The sequence below is a fragment of the Pipistrellus kuhlii genome, unplaced genomic scaffold (genome assembly GCF_014108245.1).
Source record: "Pipistrellus kuhlii isolate mPipKuh1 unplaced genomic scaffold, mPipKuh1.p scaffold_m20_p_1, whole genome shotgun sequence".
Taxonomy (NCBI): Eukaryota; Metazoa; Chordata; class Mammalia; order Chiroptera; family Vespertilionidae; genus Pipistrellus; species Pipistrellus kuhlii.
The window spans coordinates 89,527,693-89,554,229 of record NW_023425404.1 but is presented as its reverse complement, the minus strand read 5'-3'; the positions used below and the strand labels follow the sequence as shown (position 1 = coordinate 89,554,229).

The 26,537-nt window shown below is 44.8% G+C and overlaps 1 protein-coding gene, 1 long non-coding RNA gene and 1 pseudogene across 5 annotated transcripts in view; 2 read left to right on the top strand and 1 right to left on the bottom strand.

The window, feature by feature from the left end:
- LOC123653002 overlaps nucleotides 1–26,537 on the bottom strand; it is a 110,252-nt gene that overhangs the window by 43,492 nt on the left and 40,223 nt on the right. For 2 of the 4 annotated variants that reach the window (XR_006742610.1, XR_006742607.1), the window contains exon 3: nucleotides 23,161–23,244. The exons of the other annotated variants lie outside the window; for them this stretch is intronic. This is a non-coding gene — a long non-coding RNA (uncharacterized LOC123653002). The remainder of the gene's footprint in view (nucleotides 1–23,160; nucleotides 23,245–26,537) is intronic. 4 annotated transcript variants of the gene reach the window in all.
- LOC118729059 lies at nucleotides 1,377–2,253 on the top strand (annotated as a pseudogene).
- Nucleotides 12,586–26,473, top strand: TBC1D21 (TBC1 domain family member 21). Its single transcript, XM_036456261.2, has 10 exons — nucleotides 12,586–12,645; nucleotides 20,797–20,904; nucleotides 21,050–21,153; nucleotides 22,321–22,415; nucleotides 22,931–23,041; nucleotides 23,156–23,256; nucleotides 24,261–24,357; nucleotides 24,579–24,679; nucleotides 25,405–25,521; nucleotides 26,176–26,473. Exons 1-10 carry the CDS (start codon nucleotides 12,586–12,588, stop codon nucleotides 26,458–26,460), a joined length of 1,179 nt encoding a protein of 392 aa, XP_036312154.2. The 3' UTR covers nucleotides 26,461–26,473.

The window sequence follows — 26,537 nt, the reverse complement described above, 5'->3', positions numbered from 1 at the left end:
TGAGAACATGCTCAAAGTTGCTAAGTATCTGAGAGATGCAAATCAAAACGACAATGAGGTACCATTTCACACCTGTCAAAATGGCTATCATTAACAAATCAACAAAAGACAAATGCTGGCAAGGATGTGGAGAAAAATGAATCCTTGTGCACTGCTGGTGGGAATGCAGTCTGGTGCAGCCTTTGTGAAAAACAGTATGGAATTTCCTCAAAAAATTAAAAATGAAACTTCATTTGACCCAGTAATCCCTCTTCTAGGAATATATATTAAAAAAAAAAATCAGAAAGGATATATACTAGTACACCCCTATGTTTATAGCAGCACAATTTACAATAGCTAAGACTTGAAAAAAGCATAAGTGCTTATAGGCAGATGCGTGGATTCAAAAACAATGGAATACCAGACTGTAGTAAAAAGGAACTCATCAAAACAGCATGGATGGACCTGGAGAGCATTATGCTAAGTGAAATAAGCCAGTCACGGAAATACAAATATCACATGATCTCACTCATTTGTGGAATATAAAGAAAAGCATAAACTGATGATCAAAAACAGATCCAGAGACAGAGAAGCATCGAACAGACCATCCAACCTCAGAGGGAAAGCAGGGGAGTGGGTGTGAGTAAGAGCAACCAAAGGACTTGTATGCATGCATATAAGTATAACCCATGTACACAGACAGGAGGGGGTGAGGGCATATGCTGGGGGATAGGGTGCTGGGGAGAGGTTAATGGGGTGGGGGGAGAAAGGAGACATGTATTATACTTTAAACAAAAAAAAAATTTTTTAAATAAAAAGGTCCTGCACAGCAAAAGAAACCATCAACCAGATGAAGAGAGAGCTCACTGCATAGGAAAATATACACTGAGTGGCCACAGATTATTATAATCTCTGAACGCATAATAATCTGACCAGATTATTATGTGTGCAGAGATCATAATAATCTGGCCACTCAGTGTATTTGCCAGTGATACGTTTGATAAGGGGTTAATTCCAAAATATATAAGGAACTCTTACAATTTAACACAAGAAAAACAATACAATATAAAAATGGGCAAAGGACCTAAATAGACACTTATCCAAAGTGGGCATCCAGATGGCCGAAAGACATATGAAAAAATGCTCAATGTCACTGATCATCAGAGAGATGCAAATTAAAATGACAATGAGTCATCTCCTCACACTTGCCAGAATGGCTACCACAAACAAGTGCAGACAAAGATGTGGAAAAAAGGGACCCTAGTATACTCCTTGTGAGAACGCAAACTGGTGCAGCCACTATGGAAAACAGTGTGTAGTTTCCTCAAAAAATTAAACATGGAACTGCATTTGACCCAGTGATCCCACTTCTAGGAATATAGCCTAAGAAACCCCAAACAGGATGCGAGGCAGTGGGTGTCCGACCACAGATGACCCCAGGGATGGGCCAGCAGCTGTGAGGGGAGCTCCTCTAGACCAAGCTGTAGTGAAACATGTTTCAGAAAGGCAAAAAGCGACACAGTAGTAGCAGCTCCCAAAGTAGCGATATCAGTACTAAGAGCAAGTCTGTAGACTCCAGCCTCAGGGGCCTTTCTCGGTCCAGCACTGTGGCCAGACTCAACAGGGACTCCACTAAAAGCTCAGGACAAAACAATAGCAACTTGGACGCCTGTGTGGAATTCCGAACAATATACGTCTGTGCCATTGAGAAACTGAAACCCTCTGTAGGAGAAAGTCTTGAAGAGCCACTGGACCTGATAAATTACATCGATGTTGCCCAGCCAGATGGCAAGTTGCCTTTCGTTCCCCTGGAGGAAGAGTTTAGTATGGGAGTTTCTAACTATGGCATCAAAGTATCCACATCGGATCAGTATGACGTGTTGCACAGGCAGGCCCTCTACCTGATCATCCAGATGGTGTGCTATGACGATGGCCGGGAGGGCAGGGAATAGCCTGCTGGCTCTAAAGACCACTGATCCCAGCAGCGAAGAGGTCAGCCTGTGGGTGTACCAGTGTAGCAGCCTAGAACAAGCACAAGCCATCTGCAGGGTTCTGTCCACTGCTTTTGACTCCGTGTTGACAGCTGAGAAGGCATCAATCTGCCGCCAGCAAAAGTCTGCATCAGGGAAGGAAGGTTCAGCTGTTTCCTAAACTGGTTTTCAATCTGCTGCACTAAAATTGAAAAGTACACAGTGACCCCTTGTTCTGGGAAGAAAATGCAACGCATAAAACATTGATAATTTGTTTTTCTAATAAAATGTGTCTTATTAAAAAGAAAGAGGGAAGGAAGGGAAGGAGGGAGGGAGGGAGGGAGAGAGGGAGAGAGGAAAGAAGGAAGGAAGGAAAGAAGGAAGGAAGGAAGGAAGGAAGGAAGGAAGGAAGGAAGGAAGGAAGGAAGGAAGGAAGGAAGGAAGGAAGCCAAAACCCCAATCAAAAATAATATATGCACCCCTATGTTCAAAGCAGCACAATTTACAATAGCTAAAATCTGGAAACAGCTTAAATGCTCATCAGTAGATTAGTGGATAAAAAAAGCTGTGGTACATTTACACAATGGAATTCTATGAACCTGTAAGAAATAAGTATCTCTTACCCTTTGAGATAGCATGGAGGAAACTAGAGATTATTGTGCTAAGCAAAATAAGCCAGTCAGGGAAATACAAATATCACATGATCTCACTTACATGTGGAATTTAATAATCAAAATAAGCTAGTGAATAAAATAGATCCAGAGGTATTGAAACATGGAACAGACTCGAATCTCAAGGGAATAAGGGAGGGAGGCTGGAAGAGATTAACCAAAGAACTTATATGAATATATGCATATAAGAATAGACGCAGACAAAAAAAAAAACTAACACCAGAAAACAAAACAAAAACAAAAAACCCACCTCATACCTGTTAGAGTATTTACAACAAGACAAATGTTGGAAAGGTTGTGGAGAAAAAGATACCCTCACTCGTTGTTGGTAGGAATTTAAACTGGTACAGTCACCATAGGAAACATGGTGGTTCCTCAAAAAAAAAACACAAAAAACTAGAGATGCCATATGGCCTAGCAATTTCTCCTCTGGGAATCTATCAAAATTATTCGCAATGATATATGCACCCCTACGTTCATTGCAGCATTATTCACAGTGGCCAAGACATGAAAACAGCCAAAGTGTCCTTCAATAAAGAATTAGATAAAGAAGATGTGGTACAGATGTACTATAGAATATTATTTAGCCATTAGGAAAGATGAAATAGAGCCATTTGTGACAACATGAATGGGCCTTGAGAATAATATGCTAAGTGAAATAAGTCAGTCAGAAAAAGCTAAGAGCCATATAATTTTATTTATGTGTGGGAAATAAAACTGAAACTTATAGACACAGACACCAGTACGGTGGCTAGCCAAGAGAAAAGGGCAGATAGGGGGAGTAAAGGATAAAGGGGGCCAAATATATGATGATGGAATAGGATTTGACTTTGAGTAGTGGCACACAGATCATGTATCATAGAAATGTACACTTGAAATCTACATGATCTTATTAACCAACTAGAGGCCTGGTGAATGAAAATTCATGCACTGGACGGGGGTGGGGGGGGGTAGGATGGGGGAGGAGGCCCTCAGGCAGGCCTGCCTCCTCTCACAGTCTGGGAGCCGCAGGGGCAGGAGGTGACCCAGTAATCAGAGGAAGGTGACACATCACCAAACCTCTGTTGCTGCCACTGCCGCCAGGGCAAGCTTTGGCCGGCCCTAGTTACCTGAGCCTTGGGAAGCCCTGGGAGGCTGGGCAGCCACCATCTGAGGCTTGCCTGTGCCACAGACCAGCCCTGGGCAGCTGAGGATTCGACATCTGAGGCTTGCTTGCACCTTGGGCATCGGCTGGGCACCATTCAAGGCTTGCCTGTGCCGTGAGCTGGCCCTAGGTGGCTGAGGGGCTAAGGGGACTAGGAACTCCAGAGGCAGGTGTGCAGAGCAGCCAGACCCACCTGGGGGTGAACCCAGGCTTGCCACACACATGCCACCACAGCAGGGCTGAGGGGACTAGGCACCATCATCTTGTGGCTATGAGCACCACCATCTTTGAAGGCAGGGCAGTCAATTAACATATTCCCTCCTTATTGACTATGGGTGCCACCATATTTGAGGGTGAGGCGGTCAATTAGCATATTCCCTCCTAATTGGCTGTGGCTACTACCATCTTTGTGATGGTGTGAGAATCAATTAGCATACTCCTCCTTTATTAGATAGGACTAGAAGTCCAGTCACAAAATTTGTGCACGGGGTGGAGGTATCCCTCAGCCCAGCATGCATCCTCTCCAATCTGGAACCCCTCAAGGGATGTCCGACTGCCTGTGTAGGCCCAATCTAGGTGATATTGGGTCGAAATGGACAGTAGGACATCACTCTCACAATCCAGGACCACTGGCCCCAACTGCTCACCTGTCTGTCTGCCTGATTGCCCCTAACCGCTTCTGCCTGCCAGCCTGTTCACCCTCTAACCACTCCCTTACCAGACTGATCAACACCTAACTGCTCCCCTGATTGCCCCCAACTGCCCTCTCCGGCTGGCCTGGTGGCCCCATTATCCACCCCAACTGGCCTGGTCACCCCTAACTGCCCTTTCCTGCAGGCTTGGTCCCTCCCCCACTGCCTTCCCCTGGTGTTCATTTTGTGGTGGCCATCTTGTGTCCACATGGGGGTGGCCATCTTGTGTGTTGGAGTGATGTTCAATTTGCATATTGCCTCTTTATTATATAAGACATCATCCCAATAACTTTAATTTTAAAAACAGCCAGAGGAAAATAATGCATTACATATAGGAGAACAACAATTAAAATGACTGCACATTTCTAATCAGAAACCATGGAAGCCAGATGGCAGTGGAACAGCATCACTAAAGTTCTGAAATAAAAGACTACCAACCCAGAATTCTCTATCTCATGAAAAAAATATATATTTTAGAACAAAAGAAAAACATTTTTAGATGTAGGAAAATTAAGAGAATTTATTACCAATATGCCAGCTCTATAAGAAATGCTAGAGGAAGTTCTTAATAAAGAAAAATGATACTAGAAACTTGGAACTAAAAGAAGAAAAATAAAAATGATAAATAATGGACTATTTTCAACTTCTTAAGTACTTTAAAATGTATATGACTATTGAAAGTAAAAATTATAACTTTGTTTAATGGATATTTCAATGCATATAGATATGCCACCTATAACAAGTACAACATAAAGAGAGGAAGGAAAAGGGACCTGTATGGCTGCAGGTCCAGAACCTGGCAACCCTTTCACACTAATACCTTGCTGATGAAATCAATAAGAGTTTGTTTAAAATGTTCATTAAAGTCAACCTAAGGAATGCTGATTGTTTGCTTTTTTAGTTATTGAAAATTCTAAAGTTAATTCTAAGAGTTAAAAATTCAAATTACTTGGGGAAAAAATGTATGGCTTTGTTAATAGAAGGCCTGAGGCATGGATTAGCACAATTTAAAACATAAAGAGGCCATCAAGAGTGCTAATGTTGCTAAGGGTGTGAAAGTGCTCACAAAACAAGAAAAACAGGCAATTAAAGAGGCAGAGAAAAATATTGTTGATATGAGTAAATGAAAAGCAGTTAACTTATAACAGCATTTTGTAGCCTGGAATGGAGGCCTAGGCTGCTAGGGCAGGTGGAAAGCTTTGCTTCCTCTGTTGCCTGGGAAACCCAAGCCTCCCTCCTGCTCTCTGTGACTGTAGCCATCTTGGTTGGGTTTATTTGCATACTCGCTCTGATTGGCTGGTGGGCGTGGCTGGTGGGTGTGGCTGGGTGGTGGTTAATTTGCATATTGCTATTTTATATTTTATTAGGTAGGATATTAGTGCCCTGGTGCACAAAATTCATACATGAGGATTGAAGGGGGGGGGGGTCCTTCTGCCTCACCTGCACCCTCTCCAATCTGGGATCCTTTTTGCAATCCAGAACCACTGGCTCCTAAGCACTCACCTGCCTGCCTGCTTGATGCTCTTAACTGCTCCCCTGCCACCCTGATGGCCCTAACTGCTTTCCCCTCCTTGTCTGATCCCCCTAACTGCCTATCTGCTGTCCCCTCCTTGCCTAAACCCCCTAACTGCCTATGTGCCCTCCCTTCCTCTCCACACCTTCAGACCCTGGAACAGGAGTGCTGAGAGCTCTCTGCAGAGGCCCCACCCCTGTACTGACACCCGCCTCCAGGCCGGGCAGTGTGGAGGACCTGTGCGCGCTTCCGCTGTGGGGGGCGCCACAGCCCATCCTGATGTCCCCCTCCAGCCTCATGTCCCAGTGATATAAGTCTTCACCCCTGTCCCTGCCCACCAGCTCCTGTGTGCATGCACCTTTGACCAGTCATGACTGGGACACCGTTAGGACCAATTATCATATTACCTCTTTATATAGATATGTGTTTACATGCATATTTGTGGGGTGCTGGTGTTTCTGAGGGTCTGAATCTGTTTAAAAATGAATACTAGGTGCCTCATTAGCGCAGTAGGTAGCGCGTCAGTCTCATAAAAATGAATACTGAAACATGTGGTCCTGCATTTTAGGAGTGCTTGTGTACTCCTAAATTTGAGGGATATTTTGTATCAATATGGAACTTTAATATAGGAGAATGAGTGATGGCATGAGCACTTGTGCAGAGATACCCGTGCCTGAGGCAATTTGGGATGGGTGCTAGGAGCTCTTGAGTACCTTGGCCACTTGCTCTTCATATGAAGAAGCCTCCTGCTGGATCTGGCCTTGCTGCCTCATTTGCATTGGAGGGTCAAATGAGGGCCCTTAACCAAACAGCCATCTGAGGTCAGCAGCAGCCTCAGGGATCACAGTTGTGCCAGTTGTCCTCACTGCCTAGCCTAGGAGGCCACAGCAGGTGAAAAGGGCTGCCTGAGGCTGGAGGATCCCAAAATAGGGTTTCTTATGGGTTCAAGGTTAACCTGGATGTGTTCTGGAGCAAATGACAACACAGACAACTGTGCCAAATACTATGTGCTAAGCACTTTAGACATTATTTAAACATCACAACAATACTATGAAGTAGTATCACTACCCATTTTACAGATAAGAAAAAAGAGTCTGGATCACACAACAAATAACTTGTAAGACTTGGATCTTATACAGATCATCCTGGAAAGAGCAGAGAATGGGTCTCATTTCCCCCTAAACCACCACTTCAAACAGGTCAGTTTGGCTTGATGGAGACAAACATTCATTTCAGAGAAAAAGCTTTACCCGCCCCCTATGGATTTAAGATCTAAGACTTCTGTGGGGGCCAAGGGGGAGGTGGGAAGAGGGAAATGACTGTGTCTTTCCCAGGGAGCCACTGATGTTCCTGGAGCCCAGGCTTGGGAGTGTCCCCTGGCTTGCTCTGTGGCTTCCCCAAGAGGCCTGCTTTGCAGCTCCCTAGAGATCAGGCTGCAGGAAAACGACTCAGGTGACATTGTCAGAGGTGGTCCTGGCACCACGGCTGCTCTTACTGTGCTGGGAAACTGTTCAGTCTTTCCTTCTCTGATGTAAGTAGCAGAGAAAATACATTATTTTTTCATTAAAAATTCATTTTGTAGGAGAATCCAAGATGGCTGCTCGGGTAGGCAACTAGCCGCAGCCGCACACAACAATTTCAACAAAATACAACTAAAATATAAAATGGACATTACCCAGAACTACAGGAAAGTCGACTGACTGGAAATTCTACAAGAAGCAAGGAGAAAACCAGAAGGAAGCGCGAAGGAGCTGTAAAAGCCCAAGGTATGGAGACATGTGGCGCGCGCGCACGGAGAGGACAGAACCGGAGAGGAGGGAGGCCGAGTGCCTGGCTGGCGGTCCCAAGCGGGAAGGAGAGAAAAGCTCCGACTGTGCTGGGCCCAGCTCCAACCGCTCTGAACCCCAATTCTAGGCCAGACCCCGGGGACCCAGGCTCATCCATAGGGAGCCGGGCTGTAAGGCAGGACTCCGGGGAAGCGGCGAAAGGAGGTCCCGGAGGCGCGCACACTGCGCGCAGAGAAGGGCCGGCCGGCTGTGCCGCGGGATTGCCCAGACGGGAAGGAGACAGGGGCTCCAGACTGCTCTGAACGCCACCTCCAATCCCACTACCAACTGAACTGAACCCCAATACCGGACTCATTGGGGGAGAGCATAGACAGTTTGGCAGCAGGCGAAAATCAAGGGCACCTTTCTCTCAGAGGCGCTCGCAACAAGTACTGAAGGACCCTGAGTCTCAGGAGTCACATAGGGCGGGGCTGACGGAAGCCAAGGCTGTAGGCTCCACCCTGAAACCCCGCCCCATCAGGAAAGCTGCCTGCGAAAATGCCTAAACCAAATAGATCACAAACGAAAGAAATGGAGGACAAAAAGCGACTGGATATAGAGTTCAAAACCACACTTATAAGGTTGTTCAAGAATCTCCTAGAAAAGGCCGATAAAATAAACAAGACCTATGAGGATATGAAAAAGGATCAACTAGAAATAATAAGGGATCAACAAGAAATAAAGAATACATTGTCTGAAATAAAAAATATTTTATGGAGTCCTAAAAACAGAATGGAAGATCGCAAGAATCAAGTCAAAGATTTGGAACATAAAGAGCCAGAAGACACTCCTCCGCAGACGCAAGAAGGCCAGAGAATCCAGAAAGTTGAAGATAATGTAAGAAACCTCTGGGACAACTTCAAGCGAACCAACATCAGAATTATGGGGGTCCCAGAAGATGAGAGAGAGCAAGATATCGAAAACATACTGAAAGAAATAGTGACAGAAAACTTTCCTCACCTGGTGAAAGAATTAGACTTAAAAGTCCAGGAAGCGCACAGAACTCCAAACAAAAGGAATCCAAAGAGGACCACACCAAGACAAATCATAATTAAGATTCCAAGAGCAAAAGACAAAGAAAGAATATTAAAAGAAGCAAGAGCAAAGAAGGTAGTTACCTATAAAGGAGCACCTATACGATTGTCAGCTGATTTCTCAACAGAAACCATGCAGGCCAAACGGGAATGGCAAGAAATATTCAAGGTGATGAATAGCAAGAACCTACAGCCAAAGATAATCTATCCAGCAAAGCTATCACTCAGATTCGAAGGTCAGATAAAGAGCTTCACTAATAAAAAAAAGCTAAAGGAGTTCATCACCACCAAACCAGAATTATATGAATTGCTGAAGGGGGTTCTTTCGGAAGAGAAAGTAAATAAAGATAAAAATTATGAACAACAAATACGTAACTATCAACAAGTGAATCTAAAACCAAGGAAACTAAAAAAAAAAAAAAAAAAATCTGAGGAACAATATTAACTGTTGAATATAATAGAATCAGAGGTATGGAAGGGGAGTGAACTGTTTATTCTTGGGGAAAAGGGGAGAGGGGGGTGTGGGAAGAGACTGAACATAAACTGTGCACCTATGGATGAGGACAATGGGGGGTGGGGAAAGGGCAGAGGGTGGGGTGAGAAGGGGGGGAGAAAGGAACATTTGTAATAATATGAACAATAAAAAATTATTTAAAAAATAAAAAAAATTCATTAACAAATAGCCTTCAGAGATGTAATTAGCCTCATTATTTCTCTCCATTAGCAGTCCCTGGAGTTGGCTGGAATTTCTTATCCGTTTCTCCCTCCATTTCACTCTTTCCATCCTCGTTATCAGCTAGGTTGTAACACTTCCCCTCTCCCTCTTCTGACCATCACCACTTGTTCTGGTTGGGACTGAACAACTATTTGAATATCTGGAGAAAGAGTTATAGCGAACTACCTCCTCCCTGCTGGGCACGGGATCACAGTCTCCTGAAGCAGCAAGGGTTTGAAGGTGCCTATTTCTGCCAACAGGACTCCAGGGGAAGCTCCATGTGATACAAAGGCATCCTGGCTAGTGGCAAAACTCAGTAGAGCTAGGAGGTTACTGACTCCTCTACTTACTGGCTAAGTGATCCCAAGCAAGTAATGCAATCTCTGTGACCTGTTCTCCTTCCAGAGTGGTCAGGGTTGGCATTGACATATGTAAAGCACTTCACCTGAGATATATAGCAAATGCCCAGTAGAAGGTAGCTGTGGTTGGGCAAGAGGGAGTTTCTGGGGGCCAAATCAGCAATAGTCATGATAGCAGTAAAGACTCAGACTGAGCTTGGTGAGAGTCAGAACCACACACAAGGTGGTTCCCCAGGAGCCTGGGCTGAGGGAAAGGAATCAGGAGAACCACAATGAAGGAGCAAGATCCTTTCAGAGCAGGAAGGAGCATGTGGAGGTGCAGCCTCAGCTGAGTGCCTCCCTTTTGCTGACTGTGGTGGCTTCTTCTCAGAGTTGCTCCTCTGGTTATTTCTGGTTTCAGTGACAGCTGGATGGAAGGTGACAGAGAGGAAGTGGGGAGCAAGTGAGAGCTTCCTAAGATGATGGAGATGGTCCAAAATGCAGCAACTAAAACCCAGTGGCACTCCAACTAGCTCAGGGGATTCAGAGTGGCTGGGCTAGCTATTGCTCTGGGGAACTCCAACTACCTCATGCTCAGAAGCAAGCTGTCTCCAGCCCGCCTCCCTGCTCTTCTCCCACTGGTGACAGATGATGTGAGGCTGTCTCCAGCATCATCAGAAATGCCGAGCTCAGAGGGGGGTGAGGGAGGAAAACTTGCTGCTGAATATAAGCTGGCCCTGGCACACACCATGAGAGCCAAAGAGGAAAGCAGAGCTTTGGCACAGATGATCCTTAGTACTTCTCTATGAAATAAAATCACTTAGTTAAACCTAGAACTAAGTGCCCCAGACTTAGACTATCAAGGATAGGTGTCCTTTGAAGGGGGCTCACTGATAACTGTTACAGGGACACAAAATCATTTCGTGTTGTGCCAACATGAAGGGAACAGGAGTAAACTCAGTTTCTAACAATGGGCTCATCTTTCTATTGTGGTGATCTTGGCCTAAGTTCCTGGAGAAATGCAGAGAAACCACAGCTGAGCTTTGAACTTTGCATGATGAAGGCAGGCAGAACCTCGGTTCATAAGTAGTTCATAAAGATGTTATGGATAATGTCTTGGGCATTAATAACACTAATGGTGATGCTGAGGTTCATAGTTTCTCCCATGCAGTTAATTCTTAGTTGTTAACATAATTCGTGTGGAAGAACAGAGGCATAGATCATCCCAAATGGCAAGTAATGCCCACTCCTCGCCTCCTGCTCTGGGGCATTTGCTTTGGACACTTCTTAAGAACCTTAGAATGAAGGCACCCTGTGTGGGAGGTAGTTCTGTCCTTTATCCACCTCCTCCCTACTCAAAGCCACTTCACCTCCTGTTCTGTGAAGACCTGGGGGCAGCAGATGAAGGGGAAAAGGCTAAATGCTGTCCTGGGTTGGGATGGAGTAGTGGAGGGAGGCAGAGAACACAGCATTTTTATTTAAAAGGCCTCCTGCAGTGCCAGAAACTTTCAGGATAGGACAGTAAATGAGACAATTGTGGCCACTGGAGACTTCCATATGGACACTGATTCATGATATCAACAGGAATGTGAAAGCCAGAGGCCGACACCTTCTGATGTCATGGCTGGGGACCGATAGCTAAGGAGGGAGAAACATCCAAATTTGAGGTCAGAGTCCAATTCCAACTCCAAGCTTCTAATTTAAATTTGGTTGGTCTAATTACTGTCTTCTCCTAACAGTTAAAACTTTAGAGCCAGATGACTTTCACAGCCGGTACCTGAGTAGAAATGCAAGTGATGCTTACGGTGGAGAACTGGTGATGTTGGAGACAAGAGGAGCCAACTCTTCTGTGTCATTCAACAAATACTGAGCACCAGTGCCAGGCAGTCAGAAAAGTACAAAAATCAGACATTGACCCTGGTCGGAAAGCACTCGGGGCCTCCATATAGAAATCTCTGTAATACACACAGAGAAGGTGAGATCTGAGAGCATCACTTATTTTTCCATTCATTTAAGTCCTTTATTCAGTCACTGGGGCATTTTCTTAAGTGCTCTGGATATAAAGGTAAATTAAACTGGTCTCTACAATCTGGAGCTACCATTTAAATACTGAATTGTAGTCACCTAGAAGCTTTTCAAAATATAGTTCCCAGGCCCCAGCCCAGATGTCCTGATTCTGAATGTCTGGAAGCTTCACTGAAGAGATCTGAAGCTTCAATTCTAGGTTTCTTCAGGTTTGAGCCCTGGTCTTGTGGGATAACAAGTGAAGAGACTCTAGAGGTGGGAGAGCCAGAGATAGAGAAAGGCTTCCTGGCCCACCTCTGTCAGGAAGCCTTCCCTGACCACCCTACCATACCCTAGGACATGGTCTGCATGTCTTGACTCCATCCTTCTGTAGGTACTGCAGTTTTCCTAGATGACTGGTATGTTTAGTCCCCATGGCTCCAGGATGTGTCATACCTTTGATGCTGAGAACTCCGATGTTCCAAGGTCATTGTGACAAGGGTTCTAGGAGCCTTGTGACACACAGCTGGCTGGTTCTGTTCAAGTTTGGGAGGTCAGAAGAGACCCAGTTCCCCCTGGGAATGCAACTCATCCCCCAAAATGAAGATCACTTTCCCTACTAACTAAGCATCATTTAAAGCTCGAAGTAAACTCTGGGTAGAGCGTTAGAGGGTGCTTTGAAGACAACCAGCAGGAGCCATGACCACCCTCTCTCCCGAAAATAGCCTCTCTGCCAGGCTGTCGGCCTCCTTCATCCTGGTGCGTGTTCTTCATAAGCTCCAAGTCCCTCCCTCCCCAATCTCTGGTTTGTATTAAGCCATTTTCCCCCGCAGGCTGGGAAAGACTGAAACTGTGAGCTGACCTAGAAGGGTAGGTTGTACCTTGGTCTCACCATCAGCACCAACAACAGGACTGAGAAGCACAGGTCACCTTTCACCCTTCTCTCTAAACTAGTGTTACCTTTTCCTCATTTGTGACATTCTAACTAATGGGCTTTAGGTTTGCAAGTTCAGTCTTAAAGATGCTGATTAATTTTCTTTGGTGCTATTGACAACAATTTTGTTATGCTGCCACCAGGTGGCAGTAATGCTTTTGTTAGTGGTGCTTCTAAGCCTAGTTAGTAAGATAGATTTATTCATTAGAAGTCAGCTTCAGTCATAAAAATTGTCCACACGGTATATTTTTCAAAATTATAGTAACTAATTATAATTTCAAGTCTTGATATTATAATTATAATTATTAAGAGAGGGATAAGAGTAGAAATCCAAAAATGGGCACCCTTCTCCCTGAATTTTAAATGTTACTGCTTCATTGCAGATTATTAACGGGCCTTGATTTGAATTTTCTTCATATGTTTCTTCATTTCTCTAAACTTCAAGGAAGATAATAAAACAACACGTTTTCACATAGAATCTATATTGTATAGTGACTATTCTAAATGCTTTATAGCCACGTATCATAACTTTATAAGATGGATGATATTATTCATTTTATAAATGAAAACGTTGAGGCAGAGAGTAAATAAACCTGCCTATACAGCTACTAAGTGGCAGAAGTGGTATTTAGATGTAGACAGTAGGTTACAGAGTCCATTTTCTCCCCCCTCTCCCCCCCCCCCCACCATTGATCTTTAGAGAAAGCAGAAGGGAGGGAGGGGAGAGAAAGAGAGAGAGAGAAACATCAATGTGAAACACATATCGATTTGTTGCCTCCCACACGTTCCCTGATTGAAGCTGAGATCGAACCTGCAATCCAGGTACGTGCCCTTGACCGGGAATCGAACCCAAAACCCTTCAGTGTGCAGGCCTACACTAACTATTGAAAAACACAGGCCAGGGCAGGAAGTCCATCTTCTAATTCAGTGATTCTCAAGAGTGGTGCTCAAACCTGCAGCATCAACATCAATTAAGAAATGCAGATTCGCTGAAACCGGATTGGCTCAAAGGATAGAGCGTCGGCTTGTGGACTGAAGGGTCCTGGGTTCGATTCAGTCAAGGGCCTATCTCTCTCCCTTCCTCTCTGTACAAAATAAATAAAATATATTTTAAAAAAGAGGGGAAAAAAGAAATGCAGATTCTTTTGTTTTAACAAATCCTCTGGGTGATTCTGATGCACAACTAACATTGAGAACCACTGTTTTAAACCATTCTGTTCATCAGCATGCTATATTGATGATATACCCTCCACATCTGGGTTATTGCTAATCACCTGGGTAACTTTCAAGTGCACTTACTTCCCCCCTCCCAATTTTAATATGCGTGCCCTCCTTGGGCCCCCCACCTCTCTCCTGGGGGAGAACCATTGCCATGGTAGGCCATAATTACTGTTGGGAGTGTGTCTTGTCCTTGAAGTGAACTGGAGTGTAAAAGAGGTTAAAAATCTTAAGCAGAGTCAATGACCCTTCCCAGGCTTTCTTGAGGGCTCTGTTTCTGAGTATTCAGAGCAACGTGGCATCAAAGACAATGACAGACAGTTTTTCTTACCCTCCAGTGGATTTCCTATTTTATTAAAAATACTAAAGGTCCGATGCACGAAATTTGTGCGGGGAGTGGGGGAGGGAGGTAATGTTCCTCAGCCTAGCTTGCACCCTCTTCAATCGGGGACCCATTGAGGGATGTCTGACTGCCCATTTAGGCCTGATCCCACTGGCAGTCGAACATTCCACTCACAATCCAGGACTGCTGGCTCCCAACCGCTAGCCTGCCTGCCTGGCTGATTGACCCTAACCACTTCTGCCTGGCAGCCTGATTGACACCTAACTGCTCCCCTGCCAGCCTGATTGTCCCTAACTGCCCTCCCCTGCTGGCCTGATTGCCCACAACTGCCCTCCCTTGCCAGCTATCTTGTGGCAGCCACCTTGTGTCCGCATGGGGGTGGTCATCTTGTGTGTTGGAGTGATGGCCAATTTGCATATTACCTCTTTATTACATAGGATTAGTGGAAATTCTTAACCCAGTGATGAAGAAGGGAAGAGAGGGTGGGGAGATGTACACCTGCAGCCACGGTCTCTGGCCACAGGAAGCCCCTTTCTTCAGGGGAAGCATGGCCAAATTTCTCAGGTTTGCTGGTGGGGAGTTTTAGCCTAGTTATGCACATCATGAAGGTAGGAGATTTCCACAACTGCTCTACCTCTCAGTGTTCTTCTCAGGAGAGTAGAAAAGCAGCTACTGCATTGCTGAAGCATATCCAGCTTGGGTACAACATAGTTCCCCCTTCCTGGCCACCAGGCTATTATACCCAGATGGGTTGTTCAGGGCATTAAAGAATAGGGGAATGTGGGCGAATGAAGGTGGATTTGAGAAGCAATGGAGCTGACAGTCCCCATCACTTTGAAGGACCCCAGATATAGGCTCTATGATTTCTGGAACACATGGGTATTGTGGATGTACTAGAAAGGATAGAGGGTCCAAGATTGTGAGAGAGAGTGCAGGCCAGGCTGAGGGACCCCACTGGTGCACAATCGGGGATAGGAAGAAATGTGGGAGATTGGCCAGCTGGGGAGAGACTGTGGGAGGACTCCAGGGTGTGTCTGGCCCATCTCACTCAGTCCCAATCAGCCAGACCCCAGTAGCAACCTAACCTAATAGTCAGAACATCTGCCCATGGTGGTCAGTGCACATCATAGCAAACAGTTGAGTGGCCTTAGCATATCATTAGCATATTACACTTTGATTGGTTGAATAACTGACTGAAGGACCAGAAACTTAGCATATTGGGCTTTTATTATATAGGATTGCTTAGAAAAGTGTTTGGCCCATCACTGATGCCTTTAAGTGTTTACACTAATAAGAGAATTTAATGAATTTGTATTCACAATTAATTTTTTAATTTCTATTATTTTTATGCTTTATGATTTCATTACTTCCCTGTTGTTTTTGAATTATTAAAATGAATAGGAAGAAAAATGTATTGTTCCTATAAATCTCTAATATTTAAAGTAAAAAAATTAAACAATTTCCTCTGTCTCCATCTTCAAGTCAAATAAAGAAACTGAATTTTCAGTTTAAAATCTTCCACAAAGAACATTCCAGGCCTAGATGGCTTCACTGATAAGTTGTACCAAAAAGTGAGGAACGAAATAGTGGCAAGTCTTAAAAAGCTTGAAAAGCACAAATGCATTCCTACTCATTCTATAAAGTCAACATTACCCTAACATTAAAATCAAAGAAATTGCAAGAAAATTATAGGCCAATATCTCTCATGAACATGGATGGGAAAATCCTAAATAAGATTTTAGCAAATAAAATTCAATGATTTGTAGGAAGGATAATATATGATTACTAAATGGATTTATCCCATTTCTATAGAGACAGAACATCATGTAAAAAAATAAAAATAATCAAATAATCAGTCCTGAAAAAACTCTCAACAAACTAGGAAGATAAGGGAACTTTCTCAATCTTTTCATTTCCTCATATCAACAATATTTTTTCTGCCTCTTTAATTGCCTGTTGTTCTTGTTTTGTGAGCACTTTCACAGCCTTAGCAACATTAGCACTCTTGATGGCCTCTTTATGTTTTAAATTGTGCTAATCCATGCCTCAGGCCTTACAATTTTCTTTCCCCAAGTGATTTCAATTTTTAACTCTTAGAAACCTGAATTTTCAATAACTAAAAAAGCAAACAACCGGCATTCCTTAGCTAAGCTACAATTAACATCATATGGCATCATGAAAGCCTGAATGCTTTTCTGCTAAGATTGGGAACAAAAGAAAGATGTCTGCTCTCACTACTTTTATTCAACATTATACCTGAGTTTCTAGCCAGTGCATGAGACAGGAAAAAGAAATAAGGCATCCAGCCTGGGAAGGAAGAAATTGTTAAACTGTCCTTGTCCACAGAAACATGATCATCTATATCAGGGTTGGCAAACTTGGTCTGTAAAGGTCAAGTAGTATTTTAGTTTTTGTGTGGTGTTTCTGTTGCAACTACTTAACTCTGCCATTATACCACAAAAACAGGTACAGACAATGCATGAATGAATGGGCATGGCTGAATGCTTATGTTTTAACTTTATGTTAAAAAAAAATACAATTTGGAGGCAGATTTGGCCCATGGGTCATAGTTTCAGATCTTTGGCCTGTATAATAAGTCCCACAGAATCCATAAAACAAAAGCAAAACAAAAAACCCTACTAGAACTAATAAGTGAGTTTAGCAAGTTTCAGAATATAAGATCAACATATAAAAAATCTATTGTATATACTAACAATGAACAATTGGAAGTTGAAATTTTAAAAATAATACCTTTACAATAACATCCAAAAAAATGAAATATTTAGGGATTAATCTAACAAAATATATGAATAACCTATAACTATAACCTAAAGTCTACCTAACATTACTGAGAGAAGAAATTTAAAGAGACCTAAATAAGTAAAAAAAAAATACTGTTTTGTGGGTCAAAAGATTCAATAGTGTTATCAATTCTCCCTAAATTGATCAATAGATTTAATACAATCCCCATTAAAAAAAAAAATCACAGCTGTCTTTATTATAGAAATTGACCACCTGACTGAAATTCATTTGGAAATGAATTCCTAAAGTCCATGCATTACCTTTTTTATAAATACACTTTGCATTTTTTTATTGATTTCAGAGAGGAAGAGGGACAGAGAGATAGAACCATCATTGTTGAGAGAGAATCATTGATCTCCTGCATGCCCCCAACTGGGGACGGATCCCACAACCCAGGCATGTGCCCTTGATGGGAATTGAACCTGGGACCATTCAGTGTGCAGTCCAACGCCCTATCCAGTGAGCCGAACTGGCCAGGGCATGCATTCCCTTTTATAGTTAGGAATCTGGGACACAGCACAGCTTTGGCTATCTCCTCCTACATCTGGTACTGCCATTGTGCATGCTGAGTTGCAGCCTCTAAGTATAGATATGAAAACATGACAGCTGTCAGAGGGGCAGAAACCTAGCTCTGATTGGCTCAGATGAGTGTCTATGCAATAGGTGCGAGGTAATGGAGGTAATGGATTCTGCTTCCCAGGGTTAAGCCAACACTTAGATTTTTTTTGTACCTTCTTGGGTCCACATGTCCTATTTTGGTTCAGTAGATAGAGAATACATAGAGAAGATAGAATGGATCAGTCCCGGGGGAACTAATCATGAAAGGGTAAGTGGGAAATACAGCAAATAAACCATCACTGTGGTGGTCACTGCCATGGCTCCAAAGGGCAAAGGGCACCAGAGCTGGATGCTGCTGGCACATGGGCTGAGACAGCTTTTTGGTTTGTATGCACTGCAGAATGTGAAACAGAAGCAGGAGGAAGGGAAGAATGCAAGGTGCAGGACCAGGGTGGCTACAAAGGGGCAGGTTCCAGTGACTGGAGCATTTAGAGAGAGGCATTCCAGGGAAGGCTGTCTTGCTTGGTGACTTTTTTACTATTCTGAAGGATCATTAAATCTATAGTTTACTACCATTCCATCAGTGTTTCTTTGGGGTGACTGCATTGGTCATTCATTGGAATGTAAGGGAAGTTGACTCTATTTTGCAAAATGAAAGGTGAAACGTTTTTCTTAAAATGTGAAAGGTTTGCCGAAACCAATTTGGCTCAGTGGATAGAGTGTCGGCCTGCAGACTGAAAAGTCTCAGGTTCGATTCCGGTCAAGGGCATGTACCTTGGTTGCGGGCACATCCCCAGTAGGGGGTGTGCAAGAGGCAGCTGGTCGATGTTTCTCTCTCATCAATGTTTCTAACTCTCTATCCCTCTCTCTTCCTTTCCGTAAAAAATCAATAAAATATATATTTTTTAAAAATGTGAAAGGTTTTAGAAAATACATTATTCAATCCATCCCTACCAAACATGGACTAGGGGAAATTATCTAAAACTTGGGCCTATGGGTTCTTTTTTTAATTTCCAGTGTTGTTTTACCATCTAATACCTTGATACTCATATGGTCAATGGACCAGCAGAGTCAGCAATCCTCTGGTAGCTTGTTAGAAATGCATCATCTTGCCCTACCCGGTTTGGTTCAGTTGACAGCACTGGCCTATGGACTGAAGGGTCAAGGGCACATGCCTGGGTTGTGGGGGGTCAATCCTCAGTTGCCCCGACCTGCGGGGCACAACAACGTGGGGAGAGGGAGGACCTGTGGAGGATGAAAAGAAGGGACAGGGGCACGGAGAAATGGAGGCAAGACAAAGTTCAGATCAAGCCTCAAACTTTATTTTTGGAACAGCAGTATATATACAGCAGGAACAAAGGGGGGCAGGGTTGCCTACGCAGCGGGGTATTTGACAGTGTATAATTGGTTTAGGCACTGAGTGACAAGGTGGTAAGGTATCTGGCAACACAGGATTGGCTAACTGCCAGGGCAGCACTCTAACTTCTAGCTTCTAGGGCGGTGTCCTAACTTTTAGCACGGGCTCTGATTTAACCAGCGGCTGACTCTGGCTGAGTTGCCATGGGAACATTCCAAGGCAGGGCTAGCTATGGGGGAGGATCAGGAAGGGGAGTTGCAGAGATCCTCCGGAGCAAGATGTGCTAAGCGGCAGGTTATCTTTAGCTTCTGGCCAAACCAGCAGGGTACCGCATAACTTCTGCTAGAAGGAACTTAATTCTAAGATGGAGTTGTATTTTCTTAAGACGGAGTTGCTTGTCTCAACTCTGATGGCTCCCAACACTCAGTAGGGGGTATGCAGGTGGCACCAATCAATGATTTTTCCTCATCATTGATGTTTCTATCTCTCTCTCCGTTCCTCTCTGAAATAAATAAAAATATTTTTGTTTAAAAAAAATGCATTTTTTTGGTCCTACCCTAGACCATCTGAGTCATAATCTGCATTTTAAAGATTCTCATGTGACTTGTTTGCAAATTTAAATTTAAATCACATGCATGCATGTTCAGGTGCATATTAATGGGAGGTCATTTCCATAAGAACTTTAACTTCTTGTTATTGTTTTAGAGCATTTTTAATTACTTTGTATTCAGTGTACTCATTTTCCCCCAAACACACACACACACACACACACACACACACACATACATACACACACCTTAATTAGTGCTTATTTTTATATTTTTATTATAAAAGCAACATATATCTTTATAGAAAAGTTTGAAAATAAAATAAAAAGGAAAAATTACTTATAATCCTATCATTCCAAAATAATCACTAACATGCTGGCCAGTCTAACCCAGTTGGTTGAACACCATCTCATGCACCAAGAAGTCACCAGATTCCTGGCCAGGGCACAGACCCAGGTTTCAGGTTCAATTCTGGTCAGGGAGCTTATGGAAGGCAATCTATTAATGTTTCTCTCTCACATAAATATTCTCTCTTTCTTTTTCTCTCCCCTCTCCCTCCATCCCCCTTTCTCTAAAATTAATAAAACACACTTTTAAGTAATAATAAAAATCACTGTTAGTTTTAGATCTTTTTTTGGTATTTTTTAGTCTTCTAACAATTTTAAAGTGGTTAATTCATTATGTATTTGAGTCTATAAGATATAGTTTTATAATATATTACAAACATTTATGGAGGATAGATAGTACATAGAGAAGATAGATACTGAATGTACAATTTTGTATTCTGCTTTTTTCTGTTAACATTTATATTTTTCCAGATTATTCACCCTTCTAAACATTGTTTTATATGCTTCATAATATTCCAATATGTACATAAACCATGGTTTACATAACTATTCCCAATTTTGCATAACACTTAGAGCACTTGCATTTTTCATTTTGGTAAGTATGTGCAATGAAAATTATTGTGCATACAGCATCTTAATATATTTTTTCAGTAATTTTTTTCAAGATAAATTTCCAGAAATGAGTCAGAGACTACTGTGAGCTTAGATTCACATTGCAAAATCCAGAGTATATCACTTAAAAATCACACTGAAAAGAAAAGCTAAAGGTCCCTAACAGAAGGCTAAGTGGTTGTCCTCCACAGGTGAAGAGAAAACCGCCCATTGACAAGACAGAATGGGATGGCTTCTTTGATGAGAATGGTCAGTTGGCCAAGTCACGAGACTTCATTTGTGTTAACATCCTGGAAAGGGTATGGTCCCCAAGCCTTGGTCTTTCCCTGGAACTAGGGAGCATGGGTGGACAGGGGTGGGTGGGAGGGAGGTAGAATTGGGAGAGGCTCTTTTGGCAGGTCATTCAGAGAACCCATGGCTTCTCAACCCCCATCTCAACCTCAGGGTCTGCACCCTTTCGTGAGGACAGAAGCCTGGAAGTTCCTCACGGGCTACTACTCATGGCAGAGTTCCCAGGATGAGCGGCTCACAGTGGACAGTACAAGGAGGTAGAACATTCCAGATCCTATAGGGGAGGGTGGGTAGTATAGTGGGGAGGGGGTGCTCACCCCAGCGTGGTTTTAAATAGACTTTAAACAGACTTCTCATTCTGAGTGGCAAATTTCCCATGGCACTCCTGACCCAGAAGGGGCCTTTACCAGCCCTGCCCAGTTCTATTTACCAGTCTACATACTAGTGAGACATGGGCTTGACCCCAACCCTTTTCCCCACTATGTCCCATCTTTCCCCTGGGCTTGTGCAGCCTAGGGAGGTGGAGAAGATTGACATGCAGGGTGTGTCGTAGGAAAATCCAGGGCAATAAGGGGATCTGAGGGCTAGCTGGGGAACCCTGAGACAAGAGCCCACCTGTGTTAGTTTCCTGGAGCTGCTTTAACAAAGCATTATAAACCAAGTGTCCTACCACAATAGAAATATATTCATTCTCTCAGTTCTGAAGACCAGAAGCTCAAAAGCAAGGGCCTAGCAGGGCCTCTCTCCCCAGGAAGGCTCTATGGGAGCACCCTTAGGCCTTGTCTCTTGAAGGTTCTGGCAGCTCCAGACGTCTTTGGCATGTGGCTGCATCACTGCAGTCTATGCTTCTGTGGTTACATAGCCTTCTCCCTTGTCCCTATATTTTTCCTCTGTGTATCTCTTATATGGACACTTGTCATTGGATTTAGAACCCAACTAGGTAATTAAGAATGAACTCATCTTGCAAATGTTAATTATATCGGCAAAGACACTTTTTAAAGTAAGGTTACATTCACAAGTTCCAGAGGTTAGGACATGGACATGGGGGACATCATTCAACCTCATTGTGATGATGGGCACATAACACCCCCTCATTCAATTCTTATAATTCTGAGGCATAGGTGCTAGTGTTATCCCACTCTACAAATGAGGACCCTGAAGCTTAGAGAAGGAAAGTGAGGTCGCCAAGGCTTGACCCTAGTTGTAGACCCCAGTTATTAAGTTGTGAAACAAGGATTCAGGTGTGTCCATCGGACTGCAGAACCATGAGGTGAATCTCATCTCCATCTGCACTCCAGGCGCATAGAAGAGCATGGTTAGGGCTGGCACAGGCAGAGTGGAGGGGGGCGTCCCAGTCAGTGGGCACAGCCCCGGGACCCTAGACTTGCTGTGTTCCTGATTTAGCCTCAGTCCTATTCTCATAGGAAAAATTATGAAGCTTTATGCCAGATGTATGAGAAGATTCAGCCCCTTCTGGAAAACCTGCACCGGAACTTCACAGAGACTCGGAATAACATTGGTGAGCAGACTGGGGTGGGAGGGCTGTGCAGAGGGGATTGCTGGAAGCCATCTCTAAGCCCTCCTCAGTCTTGTGAGGATATTTCTCCAGTTCCTGGGAGCTGTCTTGACATGAACCTGAAATTTCCCCAGCTAAACTGTGGTTAGTCCATCCACCCACCTCTACTGGGTGCCCTTAGATGCCCGGGGAGCATGGTGTTTCCCTGGGTGCATGTTGTTCCTGCTGGTTTGTCTTCATCTCTTCTCACCTTGGTCTAGAACTGGGCTAGATTTGAATTGGATGAAGGGTCACAATCCTGGCACTGGGTTCCGCCTGGTCAAAAATTTGGAAATGGGAAGAAACCCAGGCAACTCAGGGTGTGGTGAGAGATAGAGTTGGGGCGCAAGAAGGCAGGGGGAACTGATGTTCCTTTTAAAGCTTTCTGCCTGGATTGGTTGGGGGAAATAAACTCACCTATAGACCTGATGCTGGAGGTGATCTGATTCTATCCCTCCTGTCCCTTGCTTGCAATTTAGCATACGATATCCAGAAACTCTATGACAAAGATCCCCTGGGAAATGTCATTATTGACAAGAAGAAGCTGGAGAAGATCCTGCTCCTCAGCTATGTGTGCAACACCCAGGCAGGTGCGCCACAGTGCTGAGCCCCCTCTTCTCAATTCCTTGCTGGAATTCCTCCCCTGCCCAAACCCAGGCTCTACTCTCCTACTCAGCCCCTCCTAACCGGCCCCTCTCCCCCAGAGTACCAGCAGGGCTTCCATGAGATGGTGATGCTCTTCCAGCTGATGGTGGAACATGACCACGAGACCTTCTGGCTCTTCCAATTCTTCCTGCAGAAAACGGTGAGAGTTTGGCCTAAGATGAGGGCCTCCTCTTCCTCACTAAATCTTTAAACAACCCCTTGAGTTAGGCAGGCATTAGCAGCCCCAGCCATTTCCTCTAGCCCTGGTACAGATCTTAGGGTCCCAGAGGAGCCTAAAAGTGTGCTCCCCAGTGCAGTGTGTTCTGGGTGCAGGTGGCAAGCACTGGAGTTGTGGAGGCTGGAGTGATGCCCTGAGTCCAGCTTTTACCAAATCTTGAAAGGATGTGACTGAAAAGGCCCAGTGATGGCACACATTTCTGGCATTCCTCTCCCAAATATGCTCGGCTCCCACAAACATTCCATGGCTCCTCACACCTTCAGAATAAAAATCCAATGACCTCTGCCAGGCATTCAATCCTCCATCATCAGGCTGCTCTCATGGCTCACTTCTCATGACCTGTGTGCTCCAGGCACACCGGGGACTCAAGATTACCCAGATGCACACCGCATTGTCCAGGCTAAAGGCTTTTGTAATTGCTGCTCCCTAGAAAGACTTCATGATCCGTGAGAGGCTTCCCAGAACCCATTCTCATCCTTTCCTCCACCATACAATAGTGTGCTTACTGTGCTTCTCTGGACCTGCTTCTCAACCACAGTATGTGTGCAGAAAAATAACAGGGCTCACTGCATTGTGAGCCACACCTGAAATATCTCTGCATCCCCATCTCTCTCTCTCTCTCTCTCTCTCTCTCTCTCTCTCTCTCTCTCTCACACACACACACACACACACACACACACACACGCTCACCCACAGGTGCACACATATATACAGATGAAAACACTGGCACACATAGACACAGACATGATGTGCGCATCTGTGCACACATACATTCACAACATCCAGACTTACACACAGAGACATGGGCCTGACCTGGAATACAGAGACATACAGAAACTCCCTGGAATTGGAGAGCAGGGCTGGCTTTTCTGGTGCCCGCAAGCCCAGAGGATTTAGTTTCCCTCCCTCCCACCCATCTTTCACAGGAGCACAGCTGTGTCATCAACATTGGGGTTGGCAAGAACTTAGACATGCTCAACAACCTGATCAGCTTCCTAGACCCTGTGTTTGCTAAGCACCTAAGTGAGTGGACAGGGTTCATTTCAATGGGGTTGGAACCTGGGCAGTTGAAAATCCACCACAATCTCCAAGGGCAGCTGGAAAAATGACAGTCAAACACATCCTGTGTTTCCCAAGTGTGTGGTATGCTCTGGTGTCTGGCTGTCTGTTTCAGCTCCCTTGTGTGTGTCATCCATTTTCTCTGATATAGCCTCCTGTCTGGCACCCCGTTTCTCTCCCCACAGAAGGAAAGGGTGCGGGGGCTGTGCAGTCCCTCTTCCCCTGGTTCTGCCTCTGCTTCCAGCGCGCTTTCAAGTCCTTCGATGATGTTTGGAGGCTCTGGGAGGTGAGGTGCTCTGCTGGGGGACTGCCCCTCTCCTCAGGCAGGCAGCAGGAGAGCTCTTTGGCTTTATTGTGGCTTTAGATGGAGTCCAGGTGCTCCGGGTTTATTAGGTCAGTGACCCTGCTCCTGCCCAATAAGGAGGAAGCTAGAGCACCAGTTCATCCACTTGTTCATGAGATCCCATCAACTTCACCTCTCTGGGCAGTCAGGGCAGAAGAAGGGGCCTTACAGCCTATGCTGTGGACACCTGGCCTGCAGCTCACTTCTCTGCCTCCTGCCAAGTGCCTCACTCTTCTCTCATTCCCTCATCTTCCTGTTCCTCTGTCTTCCCATCCACTTGGGTGCTAGCTCCTTACTGAGCCTTCCCTCTGGAGAAGGTGGGTCCCCACAGACAGGTTGCACTGCAGTCCTTTGATCCCAGTCCCCATGGCCATCAGCAGATGAACCTCCCCTAGAACATACCCACTACCCATCTAATAAATTCCCTGAAGGCTCTTTTTCTGATTCCCCCAGGAGCCTAGAACCCAGCATAATGCCTAGAACCCCAGAGGTAGCTGTGAGCACTTTTCTGAGTGAGTGAGTGAGTGAGTGAGTGAGTGAGTGAATAAGTTAGCAGTGAGGCCCAGGAATGTCTGACCCTGGGCATGTGGGTGGTGGGTACTCACCATCTTAAGGGCAGTGCACTCTCAGGCCACAGGGCACAGACCAAGACTTGCCCACCCTAACAGGTTCTGCTGACAGGGAAGCCCTGCAGAAATTTCCAGGTGCTGGTGGCCTACAGCCTGCTGCAGATGGTGCGTGAGCAGGTCCTGAAGGAGAGCATGGCTGGCGATGACATCCTCCTGGTGAGAGCACCCTCTGGTCAAGCCCAGCCCCACGGCTTCTGGGGATTCCCCACCCTGCACTTTCCTGGCTGAAGGCCCCAGGCTCATGGGGAGCTGGGCTTCTGTGCCCTCTTTGCCCTGGGAAGGATCATGAAGGAAGCCGACATGTCCTGAGCACCACTCTGAGTGCTTTACAGATGCGCTCATTTGAGCTTCACAACAAGCCTGACCCAGAGGGGTGATGCCCATCTTCATCTTCACCCCTATGTTTCCTATGAGGAGTCCAAGGTCTTGAATGGTATTTAACCACTAGGCTTGATTGCTTCACAGTTAATTTCTTGGCTCTAGCGTCCTCCTGTGGCAAAAGATCTACAGTTTCCCAAAATTTCTAGCCAGTGCTGAAATCTTTATTCAAAAACATCTTAGGTGGCACCCCAATTGTAAAACAAGTCCTACTTGGCAACCTGTGAGATCCTCAGTAGAACCCCAGAACTCCCTAGACCTCAGTGTGAAAACTACAATTACCATCTCCCCAAAATATAAATTTCCAGTGTTGAAATTTCAAGCACTATGCCAGATGGGTTAGGAAAAGATCCAGTGGCCCCAGTGATGTCCATAAGTAGTGGCTTTGTTCGCTCAGCCTATGCCTGCTTCCTCCACCTTCTCCCGGCACAGGCCTGCAACAACCTGGTCGACCTTGATGCCGACGAGCTGATCTCTGCTGCCTGCTTGGTTTATGCGGAGCTCATCCAGAAGGATGTAAGTTGCCCCAATTATTTGTCCTTCTCCTCTTCCTTTTCCAACCCCAGGCAATGGCAGTTATATTCAGCTTCAGAGACAGTTTGTGCCACATTACCTGACACCAACCCACAGAGGTTATCTGGCGTGATCTTTTTGCTGTTTTCATATGTAACTCATGCCTCCTCTGGCAGACTACACTTCCCAAAAGCACAGCCCTGACCCGTCATTCCCTGCGTCCATCCCAGTGGATCTTGGCCTAGCACCGAGCACCCAGGGACTCAAGAGAAAATCACTGG